The 16,591-nt window shown below is 40.9% G+C and overlaps 2 protein-coding genes across 2 annotated transcripts; one reads left to right on the top strand and one right to left on the bottom strand.

Moving 5' to 3' along the window:
• Positions 1–343: 343 nt before the first annotated feature.
• s100z (S100 calcium binding protein Z) lies at positions 344–4,205 on the top strand. Its single transcript, XM_079178731.1, has 4 exons — positions 344–469; positions 941–995; positions 1,072–1,245; positions 3,972–4,205. Exons 3-4 carry the CDS (start codon positions 1,105–1,107, stop codon positions 4,125–4,127), a joined length of 297 nt encoding a protein of 98 aa, XP_079034857.1. The 5' UTR covers positions 344–469; positions 941–995; positions 1,072–1,104; the 3' UTR covers positions 4,128–4,205.
• An 8,227-nt stretch (positions 4,206–12,432) lies between these two features.
• Positions 12,433–16,591, bottom strand: crhbp (corticotropin releasing hormone binding protein; the record flags this gene model as incomplete). Its single annotated transcript, XM_079179665.1, has 7 exons — positions 12,433–12,587; positions 12,686–12,803; positions 14,000–14,145; positions 14,700–14,910; positions 15,846–16,003; positions 16,317–16,410; positions 16,502–16,591. The coding sequence occupies 7 exons, from the start codon at positions 16,589–16,591 to the stop codon at positions 12,433–12,435; spliced, it is 972 nt and encodes a 323-aa protein (XP_079035791.1).

Genomic DNA, 16,591 nt, shown 5'->3' with positions numbered 1-16,591 from the left:
TTCCTGATGGGAAGTGAAACCAGAGGTTGCTTGGAAGGGAAACATGATAACAAATCAGAAACTCAATGTTGAGTAAAGTACGCACCACTCAAAGTCAGTGGAATATAGATGTGTTCTGGCTGGGAAGCCTTGTCTTCTGGAAGTTACCGTAATATATTAATTTGCAGCAATAAACGTGTTTTGGGAGACACACAATATGTTGCAAAATGTTTAGTGACAACATGTTCGTCTAGCTTGTGACTGGGAGGTCATTGGTTCAATCTATTCCAAACGCTTCACATCTGAGCCACCGTCTCCAATTCAGACCAAATCATGACCCGGGACGTGTTGCTGGACCCGCTGGAGGGGAAGGGAGGCACGGGAGAACCAGAACCAGGACTGAGAGGGGCCGACTGTCTAAACTAAAGGGACTCTGGTGCTGAGAGACACGACCGCTGTAGACCACAGGGACCAACAGAACCAACACAAGGTGAAAGCTCCTCGTAGTAACTTTAAATATTGAAAAAGTCACAAGTGACTTGTTGCATTAATCATTTTAAACCAAAATCACACTCTTTCCCTAACTAAAGTGCTTTTGTTGCTTAAACCTGCACACTCTCTTGATCCCTTCAGAGTGTGGAGCCTGTGGCCAGGTATGTTACACATTGTGTCTTTAATTAAACAATTACATTGTTATAGTAGTATTTCATTGTCCGTATCGCTGGAGTCACTTTAGGGATGTAGGTGATGCAGACACATGTGTGAAGGCCCTCGCATGGCCCAGGGTCTGATGAACACCCAGGGGGGCTCCAGGGTTACACTGGTACATGTTTTGTTTTCCACTCGGCCGTGATTAACTCCTGGAAAGAAAGACAGAGTAACCATGGGCGTCTCACCTGTGGAATTAATTATCGGCACAATAGATAGAGGAAGGCTCACTCAGCTTCCCCTCATTTCCTAGTAAACAAGCTGTGCCGCTGCGTCTCTTCGTCACAGTCGTACGGGACTCTAACCAGGTAAGAACACCTCAACCACAGACGTTCTGCTTCTTACTCTAATAACGTTGTATTAACACAGTGTTTTCACTGTCAGGAAGCTGCAAGTGTTCATCATCCTCCCAGCAGAATGCCGAGCCAGCTCGAGGGCGCGATGGATGCGCTCATAACGGTTTTCTACAACTACTCTGGAAACGACGGAGACAAACTGAAGCTCAACAAGGGCGAGTTAAAGGAGCTGCTCAACAGTGAGCTCACCGACTTCCTCACGGTACAGTAGATGTTTCATCGTGTATGATTACGTGGGTAAATGTGTATTTAAGTAGAAGTTGCTCCATCATGAAGCAGAGTCGGACCAGGAAACATGACCTCCCTGGTGTCGTCTGGGACACTTTCCTGTAGACTTCAGGCCTTAATGTGCTGAAAATTAAGCAACTTGTAAAAGCTTCATTGACTCACAGCTGATCACCACCGTTCAGTTAATAGCTCTTATTGGTGGCTGGAATATTTGTTAATAACTAGATGGAGCATTTTGTTATGTTTTACATAAAACTCTGACTTATTCTAATGAGCGCTTTGGTGGCTTTTCTTTTTAATTAAATGTATTGTTCCATAAGAAATGTCACCTAAAAACAATAATGACAACAACAATAATAATAAGCTTTGTTTATATTGCACCTTTCATAACATATGCAGCAGGTATTTAAATACAATACAATAATACAAATTCCAAAACAATAGATATAAACTAATAAAAGAAGTTGATGGTGGTAAAAGCTATTTTAATATATAAAAAACATAAAATATTGAGTATGATAAATAGAAAATAGAAAAAAATAAATACTGTTAGAAAAAGGTGGAATTAATTAAGGGCTAGTTTTAAGCCTTTTTGGGGGGGAACAACAGAAGTTGCTTGTCTGGAGGGAGTTTGTTCATTAAAATGAAACAAAATGACAATTCATTCATATTCTCAGGCTCGGGTGACTTTCTTCATCTTGTTTTAAATATAGCTTGTTTTAATGTGTGTCATACATGTCATCATTTATCCATAAAGCTCTTAATAAAGCCCCGGATGTCCTGGGTGTTGGTTCACCAAAGTCTGACCCTCATTACCTCAATGGATCTATAATGAGCAGTACTACGGTAATCCACTCATCAAGGGTCCTCGGATGATGCTTTCATGCTCCTGACTCACTTGAGAGTACCACGTTTCCACATGTTGTAAAGAGACCAACATGCCGACCTTGTCGGAGGAAATGGTTTTCTCATTGATTGCTATCCTGCTGTCAGAGTGTAAACTGCTGGTGGCTCTCACATCACAGCGCTGTGTGAAATAAAGGCTGAGGGGAGAAGGAGAGGCTCATTTAAAGATAAGCCCCGGCCCCTGAGTCCGTGTGATAGCGGCCAATGATTGAGACCGTTAACAAAACGGCCGAAGCCTCAGAGTCAGACCTCTGATGCCTTCACATATATATATATATATATATATATATATATATATATATATATATATTTTATCTTCTTGTCCTCCCTCATGCGAATGGGAAGCCTCAGGTGCTCACGCATCAGCATCATCATCATCAGTGGCCCATATCGCCTCCAAATATAGACGCTCCCATGATGTCATCACATCCCCTCGAGCTGCAGTCACCTCTGAGAATAGACGCAGCGACGCATTCGTCCTCAGTTCCCTCCGACAGAAAACACAGACACTTGCAAGGCTTGATAGATTACTGTGTCTATGTAGACATAGTATATATAGACATTCTGATTCTGATTATACATCTTTACATTTTGTATATAGCTGTAGAGCACTGCCAAGTCTGGAGCCCCTTCATTGTTGATGTTTCTGTAGTTTTTGATTCTGTTTAGCTTTAGTTGGCTCTCAGTTCAGGGCGGGTAGGTTTTATTCATTCAGATCGCTTATGAGTTTATTTTAGACTTCTTTATTTATTTTTTATTCAGTTTTATTTAATTTTGAAATTTTGAAAATTTGAGAAACTTTATTTTTCAACAGAATTTCAGATGAACACTGAACTGATTCTCCTACTTTTAAAGCTAAATACACCATGTGTGTGTATATATATTATATATATATAAACAAACAACAGCTGTAAGCTGGAGATGAATGGCAATGTAGTTCAATAAACATAAACTTTGTGACAAATTTATTTTAGCTCAAATATTTAAAAATATTTAGCTCTTCATTTCTGCTCAAATATTTATGTTTATTTAGCTCATACAGTATATATTATGTTATTAGGAACATATATATATATATATATATATATATATATATATATATATATATATACTTTATATGCTGCCATTTAACAGGACTTTGCTGGAGAGGAGAAAGTACGGAAGTCACATTTCTAAAGCAGAGTTTGTTTTGAATTCCTGGTGGGGAATTGTTTTCTGATAGAAATGCAGGATTCAGTTTAGCAGTTTGTCTTTTCATTTCTCAGAATAAAATCGAGATAAAACTTCAGCAGCGCCAAGGTTTCCCTAATATAATCAATCATCTGAGTCTGCCTTTAGTGTGGCCTGGATTTTAATTTCAACCGTTGCTAAAAATGTTGTCTTTGATGAGCGTCCCGACGTAAAGATCCGCGGTGCCTCGGAGGTTAGGGCGTGTAAAAGGAAAGCCATGTCTTGCCTTTCAATCCTGGAGGAAATGAGCAAAAGCCATAAATGTCGTGTGTGATCAGCTGCAGCTCACGGCTCATTGAGCAGCAACATCACTCTGCTCTCCACCGGACACGAGCAGCAGCTTCTGCCCTGAGTCAATACGAAGCTCCAACAACTATCACTATGTCGGTGTAACTCACCCTACATGGACAGACTGATATTCCCTATAAAATGACGTAAATCTAGTGTTAACGGTATTTTTATTGCTTGAACGGTGCCAATACTAATGGCTAACAAGTCCAAGATCTACAGGAGAAATTCTTGTTTGTTGGTCTAAAATTCTCCTTTTATTTTCCTGTTTTTCAGTCTCAGAAAGATCCGATGCTGGTGGAGAAAATCATGAACGACCTGGACTCGAACAAAGACAACGAGGTGGACTTCAATGAGTTCGTTGTGTTGGTGGCCGCCCTGACTGTCGCCTGCAACGACTTCTTCCAAGAGCAGAAGAAGAAAACCAAGTAGATGTCCGTAGAAAACGTCGTTTAATAAATGCCACCATATTAAAAACAACATACAGTCAATGTCCCATCAGTTGAATCATTTGTAACACAATACTGTTAAACAATGACTTTGTGATCTCACAAAATGCCCACGGTGTTGTCATTGTCATCTTTTTATTGTGTTTGGAGCTGTGTTTTATCCCATCACAGTAGAAACTCTTCTTCGTCTATACAGTAGATTATACAGTAGGTTCAGGTCATTACTGATGAGTAATTGAGAGGCTTAACCTTTAAAAACACGCCTTAAATCTTTCGCCGTCATGTATTTGTTTGTCCCTCCTCTGATGTAAAAGTCTTTGGAGACGAGTCTTTGGAGACTAAATGCAGCCGGATGCTGCATTTAGAGTAGGAAACATTTTAGTCCCTCGTCTGTCTCGCTGTCAGTCAGTGTTCCTAGTGTTGGTGCAAAGAGTCATTAAAGTCCCAGGATCACAGTGATGAGAGATCTTCTGTGCGATCTTCTGTAACATTTAATGCTTTGAGATATATGTTGTGTGAAAATCTTTCTTTTTTTTTTGAATTTTTTGATGTTTTTTTTATTTTTAAATTCTGACCCGCCGATATGGTTTTAAACAATAGTTGACTTTGAGTGTTTAAATATGAGGACTTCTATGGCAAAATAATATTATTGGTGGACCTGCTTTACAACAACAAAGACAGCTGAACTGTGACACGGCCTCAACTCGTTTTTTGATTTTGTTTGTGCAAGTGGACACAAGTTAAAAGCAAGAATCTTTAGTGTATATTTACACTCACACCTTCTCATGTAAAATCTAAAGGTAACTAGGAACGATAGCTGTCCAATTAATGTAGTAAAAGTTCATAATTTCCCTCTGAAATAGAAATGCTCAAATAAAGTTATACGTGTGAGAGAGAGTTCTGTCATTCCGCTTCCATTCACCGGACGTCTTCACTCTGCTTTTGTGAAACGACCGCGTGCCATCATGTCTCGATGACGCATCGGCGGGTCCCAGTGCGACGGACCACCCGAGTCCAGCAGCCAATCACGCGGACGCGTCTTCGCCTCCAGCAGAAGTGCTGACATCGTCACCTTGGGGAGGACGCACGTGTCGACTCAAGCGGGCTTTTTTTTATTTTCTGAGGGTTTTCCTCTGTACTTCCCTAAATACCCGACCAGACGGTTAATTTGCGATGACATTCTCTCCGCTGTGACGTTGGAGGAAAATTACTGCAAAAAAAATACAGTGCGGTGCTTCTATGCACGCAGATGGTGCTCGCACAAAAACCCCTTCGCCATTACAATGCAATTTGTCTGTGATTGGCTGTAATGGAGCAGGGTAATCACCCGATCCCCCCACGGGAAGAAGCCATGCAGTAATTATGTATTTTGTTCCCATTCTTAAAAGGTTGCAATCAATCACAAGTGTCATTTGATCATTTTTTTCAATGTGGATATTTATATTCTCACACTCCACATGCACTATTTAAAGTGAGTGTCTCCTCATTTCCTGTGACTGAACGTCATGTTCAGGAACCGGAGACTTTTCCCACCGATCGTAAAGTACGAGTCGTGTGTCGTGATGTGATAGCTGTGTGTGTTTCATCATGACGTGTTGTGAGTGTGGCGGCAGAAATTACTGGCAATTAAGAGATGCTGACACCTGAAGTGAACATGCAACTAAGTTCCCAGCATGATGGGAGATGCATTGTTAATTATAGATTCTTTGTATCAGAAATTAATTATAATAAATGCTCTTTTAATTGCTGTAAAAAGAAAAGTCAGAAGCTCCTTTATGACGCTGGAAGCAGGAGATCAGAAACTCTAATTACCAGAGAAGAAAAAAGAGGAACCTGGTTAAAATAAAGAAAAGATGAGGTTCATGTGTCATTGACACCTCAGAGAAAAGGAGGCTGGGATATCGAGGGGGATGATGGAAAGAAAGGCTCGGGAGGAAAAGACAGATTTTGCATCTAAAACACGCCACAAACACAAAATATGTTCCCAGAAAGAACACACATAGTTGTTGATAACATCAGTAAATCAATTAGAAAGAATTGTCCAATAAGAAAAGAGTGATGGAGGAAGAAAAGAGGGACAAGACCAAAGAAGTCTTTCATATTTTGATTAACAAACATGTAGTATATTTGTGTATAATGTGTTTCAGGCGTAGAACAGTTTCTCCTCATTTCTGTAGCTGCTACCTGCGTCGAATGTCTTTAGAAATATGCCTCGAGCCCTTATCTCCCACATGCTGTCCCTTCTACAGTTTCGTCACTCTGTGCGTCACTGTTTGTGTCATAACTCCCCATTAGGACTGACCTGTGTGTGTGTGTGTGTGTGTCTGTGTGTGTGTGTGTGTGTGTGTGTGTGTGTGTGTGAGATATGGTCCTCGTGGATGTAAGTATTTTGCAGAACAAGGGTTAGACAGCTGCAGGCGCTAACGAGGGACGTTAAAGTTGTTTCGAACAGAACAACAACAATACAAAATGAATTCAATTATAAAGACGGACAAGAGGAAACATGATGAAAGCATATAAAATGAACACCATGCAAGAAAATCAAAAATAAATACAATCCAATCAGAGGCATACAGATGACAGAAAAGGAGCAATTAGGAGGAGAGCTCAGCGCTTAATTTTTTAAGATTAAAGATCGATTTTAATCTTGATTAAACATGGATGACGAGAGCAGATTTGTGCCTGTGGAGAATTACAGTATTAAGAAGCATTATTTAGTAGAATTTATAGCACCCCTAGTGGTGAATAAAATTGTCACAATGATGAGAATGTAAATTATGTTAAGAGTCACAATATATTTACTTATGGAATGTAATATAGGTTTACAGGATGTTTACTTATAGAAGATATTATATGTTTGCAATAAGTTTACTTGTAGGAGTCTTAATCATAATCATTGGAAGTTTTGAACCAAAGTACAGTCACATAGGTTAGGGGGTTCTGAGCCATGAGGCAGAGAGATCAAAGGGGAGATAGGGTCAGTGAGGAATGCAGAGGACAGGCTCTTCACGACCATATAATAGGTCGAGGACCAGAGACATCAAAGGGGACATAGAGGTGCTGGACAAATGACCAACAAAGGAGGAGGAGAACCGGAGACAACTGATGAGGAAGCAGACGGCCATAAAACAACAGAGAGGACTCCTGGGTAACACCATGCGGTCCCAGGTCAGAGGTGATGTCAGAGGTGATGTCACAAGGAACCAGCCACTGAGATGAGCAGCGGATCGATAGAGGTGGGGTCAGATCAATCGGAAACCAATCACTGACCCCGGATGACGGCCTTTATGTTTTGCGACAGCGTGGGACGCTTTCCGCCCATCAAAGAACATAAAAAGAATGTTTGAGAGAGAAAGTTTCAGTTCTCGGCAATATTCGTTTTTCAGCTAACTGACCAGGTCGGATCTGTGAGTGAAATTGCACGTGGACTCTGTTCTCGAGAACATTACCATGCATGGTGTATTTCAGATTGCATTTGTAAAACATTAGGTTGCAATTGAGTGCATCAGTTTGCATTGTTTACCTTCGTGGTTGCAGTTGTATCTGCTATCTTTTTATTAAATACTATTTTTGACTTTTAATTGGATCCAGTTCGTTTTTGATTAGTCTCCGTTGCTGGAAGTCAGCAGCGGCGAAAGTTTGCAGCCTACCTCCTCTCGTGAAGTTCCAGCCTCAACAGCCGCGTAGAAAATAAAGATTTTTAGCTTTAAATGAACTCTACCAGACCAGAGAGGGGTGTTTGCTCAGCGCTCAGCGTAGTCAACACTGTTACCTCTGTCGGCACGTTTGCCATAGTTTGCACTGTTAGCGCTGTTAGCACCGTTAGCTACAAGCCGCCGGCTACGTTGTTGCCAGGTTGAGAGTCAAAGCAATCGACATGCTCTCAATCTCGTATGCACCTTCAACAAATAAGAATTACATTTCTTAATTATTTTATTTTATTTTGCCCCTCCTGCATTTTAGGAGACGGATCGGTGACGGTAGAAGATGAATGACACAACAACACAGGAAGAGTCAGGCTTCAGGTCTTTTCAGGCGGCAACTAGAAGAAGAAAGGCAACACCATGAATTGTCACTATGTGTCCGAACACCTTTAGTGCTGCTGATTAGAGCTGCAGATGGAGGATGATCCTGTCATGAAGCGAGTTTCCACGGATGCTTAGCTTGTCCCGGAAAGCTGTGCGGTCATCCCTCCGGGGGATGACGACGAAAAATGGGGTCCTGAAGCTCATGTTGGCCAACGTACAGCCTGATCTGTCTCCCACACTGGAAAAAGAAGAACACGTTATGGTGGGCTTTGCATCACTTCTAATGTCTCCTAATGATTCATACCAGACGTATACCAGTTTGCTGCTGCACAGGAAGAGAAATTAGAAAATAAATTGAATTAACTCACAATTTCTTACAAACTATAATAAGGATTTTTAACGCAACATTTTAAATGTCTACATTGTTTCATCTGACCTTGTTGTGCACTGTATTTTATAGATGACGGGTTAGTTAAATCCATCTATTTGAAGGAATTCAGCCGTCCAGAGGACCAGAAAACATGACATAAAGACCCTCACAAAAGAATAAAATACCAAATATATTACAATTCATCCTGAGGATAGAAATGCCTCCATCAAGGACATACTGTAAACTAAAGTTTTCAACCTTGCGATGGCACTAAAGGAAAAGAAAATCACCATTAAGATCCATCCTCTGGGGACCATGACTGTCTACAAACACTTTTGCAATATATTCACTAGTTGACATGATACTTCACTTAAAGAAATTATTAGAAATGTATCTGCAAAAATAGAAAAAAGCACCATTCAGTGAGTAAATATATCAAAGTATATTTGCAAAAGAAGATTCAAATGATTAAATAAATAACATTCCCTTTCAAAACCTAAAAAGCAGACCGATTGAGAATAACTTTTCTAAAATATAAACACACAAAGAAGAATAGTCTCATGAGGATAAAAGTGCGATGTTTCATAGGGCACAGATAAAATATTGAGTGTCTGTTTCCGCTTTATGCCCCTGCTGAGCGATTGACAAAGCATTGATATTTTTGTCTCTCAGAAAGGCCAAATTCAAATGTCACGCTTGATTTTCGCAACCTGTAGAGTAACAGAGGAGTTCAAACAAAACGTCATCATCATCACAATCAACCCGTCAGTCCAAAACACACTTCCTTTGAGCAGCATCTCTGTTGTTTTGCAGTATAAAAGAACGTGGACGTGGGAACAGGCCTCTGAAAAGTGAAGCCAATGCAGAAGTGTCTTAAAGCTGCATTCTCTCTAATGTCCACCAGGGGGCGACTCCTCTGGTTGTATAGAAGTCTATGAGAAAATGACTCTACTTCTCTCTTGATTTATTACCTCAGTAAACATTGTAAACATGAGTTTATGGTCTCAATCTCTAGTTTCAAGTCTTCTTCAATACAGCGTGATGTTCATTTAGTAAATGATGGTCCATTTAGAGTCACACAGACCATAAAGCAGGGGATGCTTTAGGGGCGGGGCTACACAGTGATTGACAGGTCTCTACCGGTCTGGGAGTTGTCTGTGTTTTCGTCCTACAGCTTTAACTCTTAAAATGTCTTATCCAGTGTTCGGTTGTACTTAGCTCCACCTTTTCGTGTCACTTCTCGTTGCAAAAAAACAAGATGGCGACGGCCATGCTTCAAAACCATCTTGGTGACTACGTCCACTTCTTATATACAGTCTATGTGGATGTATGTGTCAAAATGCCAGCTGTTAGTTTCTGTTTCCAACAGACAGTCAACGTTTTAGTTTTTTTAGTTCATTTGTTTTTTAAGCACGACCACAATCTTTCCTGAACTTTAACTAAATGTTTCTTATTGTAACCTTGATGAAGAAGCTCCATTACCCTGAAATATAGACATTTGAACCCAAATTATGATCTTTCCCTAAACCTAACCGAGTTCTTTTGTGCCTAAACTTAACCAAACCTCACAAAACTAACACTGATTGTGAATGGCACAGATTTGTACAAACAAATGATGTAGTCCTGCCGATAATCAGATCAGAAAACATTATTTTGTCTCTTCATTTGGAGGACTTTGGAGGTTTTCAAAGGTTCATTTAGGACTGACACGTTGTTGCTTTTGGTCTTTTCATGGGATTTGATCACAGCTGCTTTGTACCCACACCTTCATTTCCTGTAATATTCAAATACACATTAGTGAAAGCCCACTAGAGGTGCTTACCACCACAATATGTACACACACACACACACACACACACACACACACACACACTCTCACACACTGATTTCAGCTGGGAAGACGTGGGTCGTCGTCACGCGCTCGTTCATCACCAGCTGCGGCTGCAGGTGTCTGTCAATGATAAAACACCTGCAGGCCTTTTATCACTGCTCGCTCCATTGGTTTGCACCACTCAAGCCATCATCTTCTGAGAAATCGCCTGCTGTTCTCCCGGGAGTGACAGTGAGAGGCGTCATCAGAGATAGTGACATCATCCCACATCTCAAGCGGTGATAAAGAGGCACGCTCTTCACAGACAACCTGAAAGGTTGGTCGTTTACAAAAGCCTGCAAGTTCTTCCTGAAATATACTGAAGTCTCATCTGTGGATGGATGTTTATTTGTACATTATAGTATGAAGTCATCTGTTCATGTTTACATCTTTGCACAACCAAGACCGTTCTCAGCCACACTAGTTTGTACTGCGGCACAGCGATGCTTTGAGTGAAATGCTAACGTCAGCATGCTAACATGCTCATTATGACGATGCTAACATGCTGATGTTGGTGATTTAGCTTGTTAGCATGCTAACATTTGCTAATTAGCACGAAACGCAAAGTGCAGCTGAGGCTGATGGGTCCTTCGTTTTGCAGATGTTTGGTGATAAACCAAAGTATCGGACACATGTGGCCAAAGGTAATCACGATGGGACCCAGCGCACCCTAGTTATGAAGCACACACACACACACACACACACACACACGCACACATGACATTGTCAATATCAACATACAGCAATCATCATTGCATATCTGTATGTGACAAAAATACCAAAGACAATAAGAAGTCCTTTTTTTAATTAATTGAATTGTTTTTATAGTTTATTTCGTTTTCATAGTTTATGTAAAATAAGCATATGCTTTGTTAACGCTATTGTCACCCCTACTCTGCCTGCAGCGTCTATTTCTACAGTCCTGATTGGACAAATTAAAACTGTTGTGTGAGAGGAATAACCAGGGAACCTAAGTCAGTAGGATCCATCCTCTGGGGACCATGAATATCTATACAAAATGTTCATGGCAATCCAATAACTGACCAACCAACACTGCCATCCCTACAGCCATTGCTGTGGCTAAAATAATGGATAATTCCATTTTATCCATTGACTTTAATTCACAGGAATGGTTCGATTGTCAATATCAGAAATGTTTGAAAAGACTCCCAGCAGAGAAACAGGCTAATACTGACTAATCCATCACAGATGGACTGTTATAAAAACAGTGGCTTCAAATTTGTTTCAAATTTACCACATAATGTGAAAGTTGATGTACTTTAGTGCATTCCTGAACAAACAGAAGCAGTCCTGTCTGGAAAGGAGGAGCAGCGAATACCTCCCATATGTGTCTCGCCACCGAAACTAATGAATTGAAAGTAATTTATTGGAGCAGTGCACCGAACAGACAGGAATACTTGCAGGACTTTCCTTTGTTGTGTCCCAGTACAAAGGACTGTGTTGTCATTGTAAGAGCAAATCACAAACAGGAAACACAGTTGAGTGCTGTGTCATGCGGTATAATTTTATTACAAAAAGGTTTTATACAAATTCAACTGCATAATGTCAATGAACACTTGTATTTATTGTATTGATCTGTTGCCCTCTATGTCATCTGTGGCAGGATGTGACTCAGCACATCATGCATCGTTCAGCAAAATAAACCCACGTTTATTTTCAGGAATGTTGATCATGAACTCGTACGTAATATAATAACAATATCATAAGTCTTGATAAGTACACAAACTTTACACAAAGCAAAAACTAAAACAATAGCAGTTCCACCAAACACAAAAGGACACTTCATTACGCTTTATTTAGCAACAACCAGAATGAGAAAAAGAATGAAAAACTAATTGAAAGTCTGTAATATAATACCACTGTGTCTGAATATATCTTATTTTTATCAGAGGGACCGACCGGGTGGATCTCTTGTTTCTTTTGTTAATGAAATAATTGAGGAAAAAACAAAATGTTTGCAGTCAAACGGTACATTTGTCTCGTCGTGATCCTGCTGGGATCAGTTATTGAAACAGAAATCCTCCACGTTGTTGAGTTTGATAGTCTGCAGCTCCTGGCTGTCCAGTAGCCTGTAGCTGAAGGACACTCGGCTGACGAACTTCCCGCTGGACACCATCCTCACCACGGTGTTATCGCAGCCGATCTTCATGTGGGCTGCGGAGGATGGGAGGGGAGGATGAGAAGATTTATTATTGAGGCTCAGTTCAGCTGGTTAGATAAGGTGGAATGGGAGGAGATCAGTGTGTACTCACTGGGTCCGGTGAAGGAGATGCAGAGGTCTGTGATGGGCAGCAGCTTCGACGTGTCGATGCCGCTTCCTCCCAGCAGCTGCACAAAATCCCCTGATTCTGCACAGCCGGGCCTGGACCTCTGCGGAAACACAACACATGGCTTCATAACCAGCCCAGTATGGTGGCAGGTTGTGAAATAGTCACAAAAACAACCAGAGGAGTTTGACACCGCGTGGTTTTGTGGTTTTCTTCACGTCTTTGGAACATTGTAAGAAGTGTGAGGGAGCAGCTGGATTGTCGTGTGTGCACGTTTTTAGTTTTATCTTATTTTAATGTTATTTACAACGTTAAACCTGCATTAACTAATTGTTTGGTCACTTGGGGGGCAGCAGGAATTCGACGTAAACACAAAACTGGCATTTTATCAGCTTTTAAGTTGATATGGTGAACTTGTATGCAAACAGTTTGTGTCCAGCTGATGAATACACGTCAAGTATTCGACTGGTGAGAGCAGCGAGACTGAACCAGTAAAGTTCAGCAAGCATAATATCAGCAAGCAGGCAAATCAAGGGGAAAGAAGGTAGCATAAGAACTGCACACAATGTTAAGGTTTTAAAGAGCCAGTTCACTCAAATCAAAGAAATGACTTTAAAACCAAAAGTGGGTAATCATCAAATACCGACACTTAGTCAGGGGCACAGAAGCACCCTTCAGTGTCTGTATGAGACAAACCCGGCTTTCAACTAACTCCAAAGTAAACACACATCATCATTAGACGGTCAGAGCAACTGACGTATTATAAAATGTGAAATAGTGGACATCAGGTGGCTGAGAGAGGAGGGTGGACGGCTCAAATAAACATACGATTTCCCCCCAGGAGGCCGCTGTTCATGTCCTGAGTTAAACCAAATGAACACTGACTTTTTTACCATAGTTTTGTGCCAGTGACGTAACAAGCGTAGTCATTTTACATTAGAAAAATACTAATTTTAACCCAGACCACAATCTTTTGCTAAACCTAAAAATGTAGTAAAACCACGCTGGAACGTCCAAAACCGGCACTAGAGTGGAAACTAGAGTCCAGAAGCACAGGGCCGCTGACCAACCCTCGATATCTGACGAGTTCTGAGTGAGAAAGTGTGGAAAAGACAAATTGCTGTCGTGTTTAATTTGTTTGGCTGCTTTGCTCACCCTGAACAAATGTCAAATCATCTCTTTTGTACTGAAGTATAGTGGCAGAACTTTGAGAAAAATGAGCCGAGGAGACGCAGACAGAGCACTGAGGAAACAGTGAAGTGAATATTGTACATAAATCAGTTCTATGTATTTGCTCACCTTGGGAAGTTTGTTGTAGTGTCCCAGGCTGAACTCGGAGACGTCGATCTCCACTGGATAGATGATGGAGAAGCTGCAGTTCCTGTGCTGCTGCGGGCTCACCATTGTGTAACTGCCCTCTGGTGACTGGGAGATGACATTACAGGCTGCAAGGAGACAGGAGATAGGAGAGAGGAAAATATAAAGGAGGGACGTCACGAGGATTTCCTGGATGGATTCTCAAGGTGAAGGACTTTACACAGAGAAGCACAAATTGTTTATTGCACATGACGGCAACACAATGTAAAGGTGCTTTAATTATGAGCGCTTGGTCTGTCAGAGCAGGTAGACAAAACTCAAATGGTGCTATAAGTGATGCTTTTATTACTAATTACTTGAGCTACAGCTTCAAAGGTATCAATCTGAAACACAAGCAAAGGTTGCTGTCGACGGAATTCAAGCCTGGTCTCATGAAAGCAAATTAAGTGATTTTGGTTTCATAGAGAAATCAACAAGTTTTGGGTTCAATTTGTCATTTTTTTTGTCTTGTCCTCTCATGTTACTGCAGGACAGGGTCTTCCATGTGCTCCTGGTCCCGGTCCAGAAACACAGTGGTGGCAAACTGTCCCCTGTTTGGTGCAGTTGATGACCAAAGCTCCCTGCTACAGGCTTCTGTTATCCCCACAGACTTATTTATGAATGTGACACAGTCTTCACTCACGGAAAGGATTGATGTGTTTCCTGACTGTCAGGGTGAAGCTGCTGCCGGCGTTGTGGATGCGGAAGAAGACCATGGCCACGTTCTGAGAGGAGCGCACGCTTCTCCTCAGCGACCCCGAGTCACAGTAATCCACGTAGCGCTCGTACTGAGGCAGCGGGTGATCCTGGGAGCTGGGGAACTTCTCTCCTTTCATCACCCAGCCGTCAAACACCTTCATGGGATACAACAACGGTTACAGTCACGGAGGATTTATGCTTATTTTAAATCCCAAAATGAATGTGCATTGGTTGAACTCTGTGGGGAACACATTGAAGTTACTGCTGGAGGTTTAGACCATCATGATAAGTGTGGAGCACACTATGGAGGTGGTGCTTTTATAAGTTAAGTACAGTTGCTCTATGTTAAAGGAGCTTTCTGTCTAATCAGGAAGCGTTTTTAAGCTCAAGCTAGTTACATGGCCCCATTTTAAAGGCATGAAAACAATCACAAGTTCACATTCCATCAGCGGTGATTACTGAATATATACATAATTATAGACCTACGGAGCTGTTTCTATGCAACAGGAGTTAAAGATGGTACAATTAAGAGGAGAAACCCTGCAGGCAAAAACATACTTTTTCATGCACAGATACATTTTAAGATTTTGCTTCTTTTTTTCAGACTAGTGGAAAGAAAACATGCAAAATACACAATTAGGTGTTGATTTTAATACTTTGTCTATTTACATCTGTAGATTTCTCCTAAACGTATCTTTAAAATGAGTTGTTTCTCCACTTCAGTAGCTCTTAACTTTCCAATTTCATTCCTCTATTTTGAAGGTTTTTATGGGTTTGTTCAGATATCATTCATTGAGAATGTATGTTTTTTTAATGGCTGTTGTGAGTGTTTTCTGATTTATGAAGTGATAAAAAAGAGATATCCAATATTCCCTGTGTAAAAACCTTTGACTCTAATATGTTATCAACATGAAACAAGTACTTTGAACCTGCTTCCTTCAATGTTCACATTTATGTTCTGGAGATTTATGCAAATATGTAGAAAAACATAATGCCTGATTTGCATATTTAAACATAACATTTCAGAAGTTTCATGGTGATATCTATGAGTTAAAATGTTCATCTGAGGAAGATGTGTTTGTGGAGTTACCGTGATGAAGTCTCCTCCGCTGCAGTCGATGTCCACGTTGTCGTAATCCACACTGATCAGCTCGTTGGGCTCCGCCATGAAGAAAGCAGCGCAGCTGAGCTGAGGACGCTCCGCTGTGAAGGTGAACTGACCCTCCACCGCCACCATGTCCAGACAGCCTGAGACACACAGCAGTGTGTTTACACACGTTTCATACACACAACCACCAGAAAACAGCATGCAGGAGATGGGTTCATGCATTTTATTTTACTGTGCCTTTTTCTTTTGTTTCTTTGCTACTCAAGTTTTTATTTTATTTCATTTTATTTTATTTTATATGCAAATAAAACAAGTTGAAACTGAAAACTGAACCAGAGAGAAAGAGAGAGTAGTCCTGTTCAAATTGACTGATTTTTTTATTTCTTTAAAAGTAAATAAACGTGTCTCTTTACCTCGCTTTCAGGCACAAATAGAAGATTGTATTTGACTTACGTAAAGGTCGGCGGTACATTAATTCCTCAGGTGTCTCTCTCTTGGGTTCCGAGTTGAAAAATGAAAATAATTCATCTTTGGAGATCTCGTTGTTCTGCAGAAGAAGAAGAAGAAGAAGAAGTACAAAGTTGACCTCACATGTGCATGTTTACAGAAGTGAATAATAAGAATGTTGAAGTGCTCACCTCGATGTATCTGGAGTCTCCCTTCAGGACGGACAGACACAGCACCAGGAAGAAGAGCTGCTCTCGGAAGGTGCGCTCCATAACGCGCAT

Source organism: Pholis gunnellus, assembly GCF_910591455.1.
Source record: "Pholis gunnellus genome assembly, chromosome: 18".
In the NCBI taxonomy this organism is placed as follows: domain Eukaryota; kingdom Metazoa; phylum Chordata; class Actinopteri; order Perciformes; family Pholidae; genus Pholis; species Pholis gunnellus.
This window is presented reverse-complemented; position numbering and strand designations above follow the sequence as displayed.

Coding starts and splice junctions, on each gene's coding strand:
- s100z (XM_079178731.1), top strand. CDS start 1,105: ATGCCGAGCCAGCTCGAGGGCGCGATGGATGCGCTCATAACGGTTTTC. Junction 1,246..3,971: donor AGCTCACCGACTTCCTCACG/GTACAGTAGATG, acceptor CCTGTTTTTCAG/TCTCAGAAAGATCCGATGCT.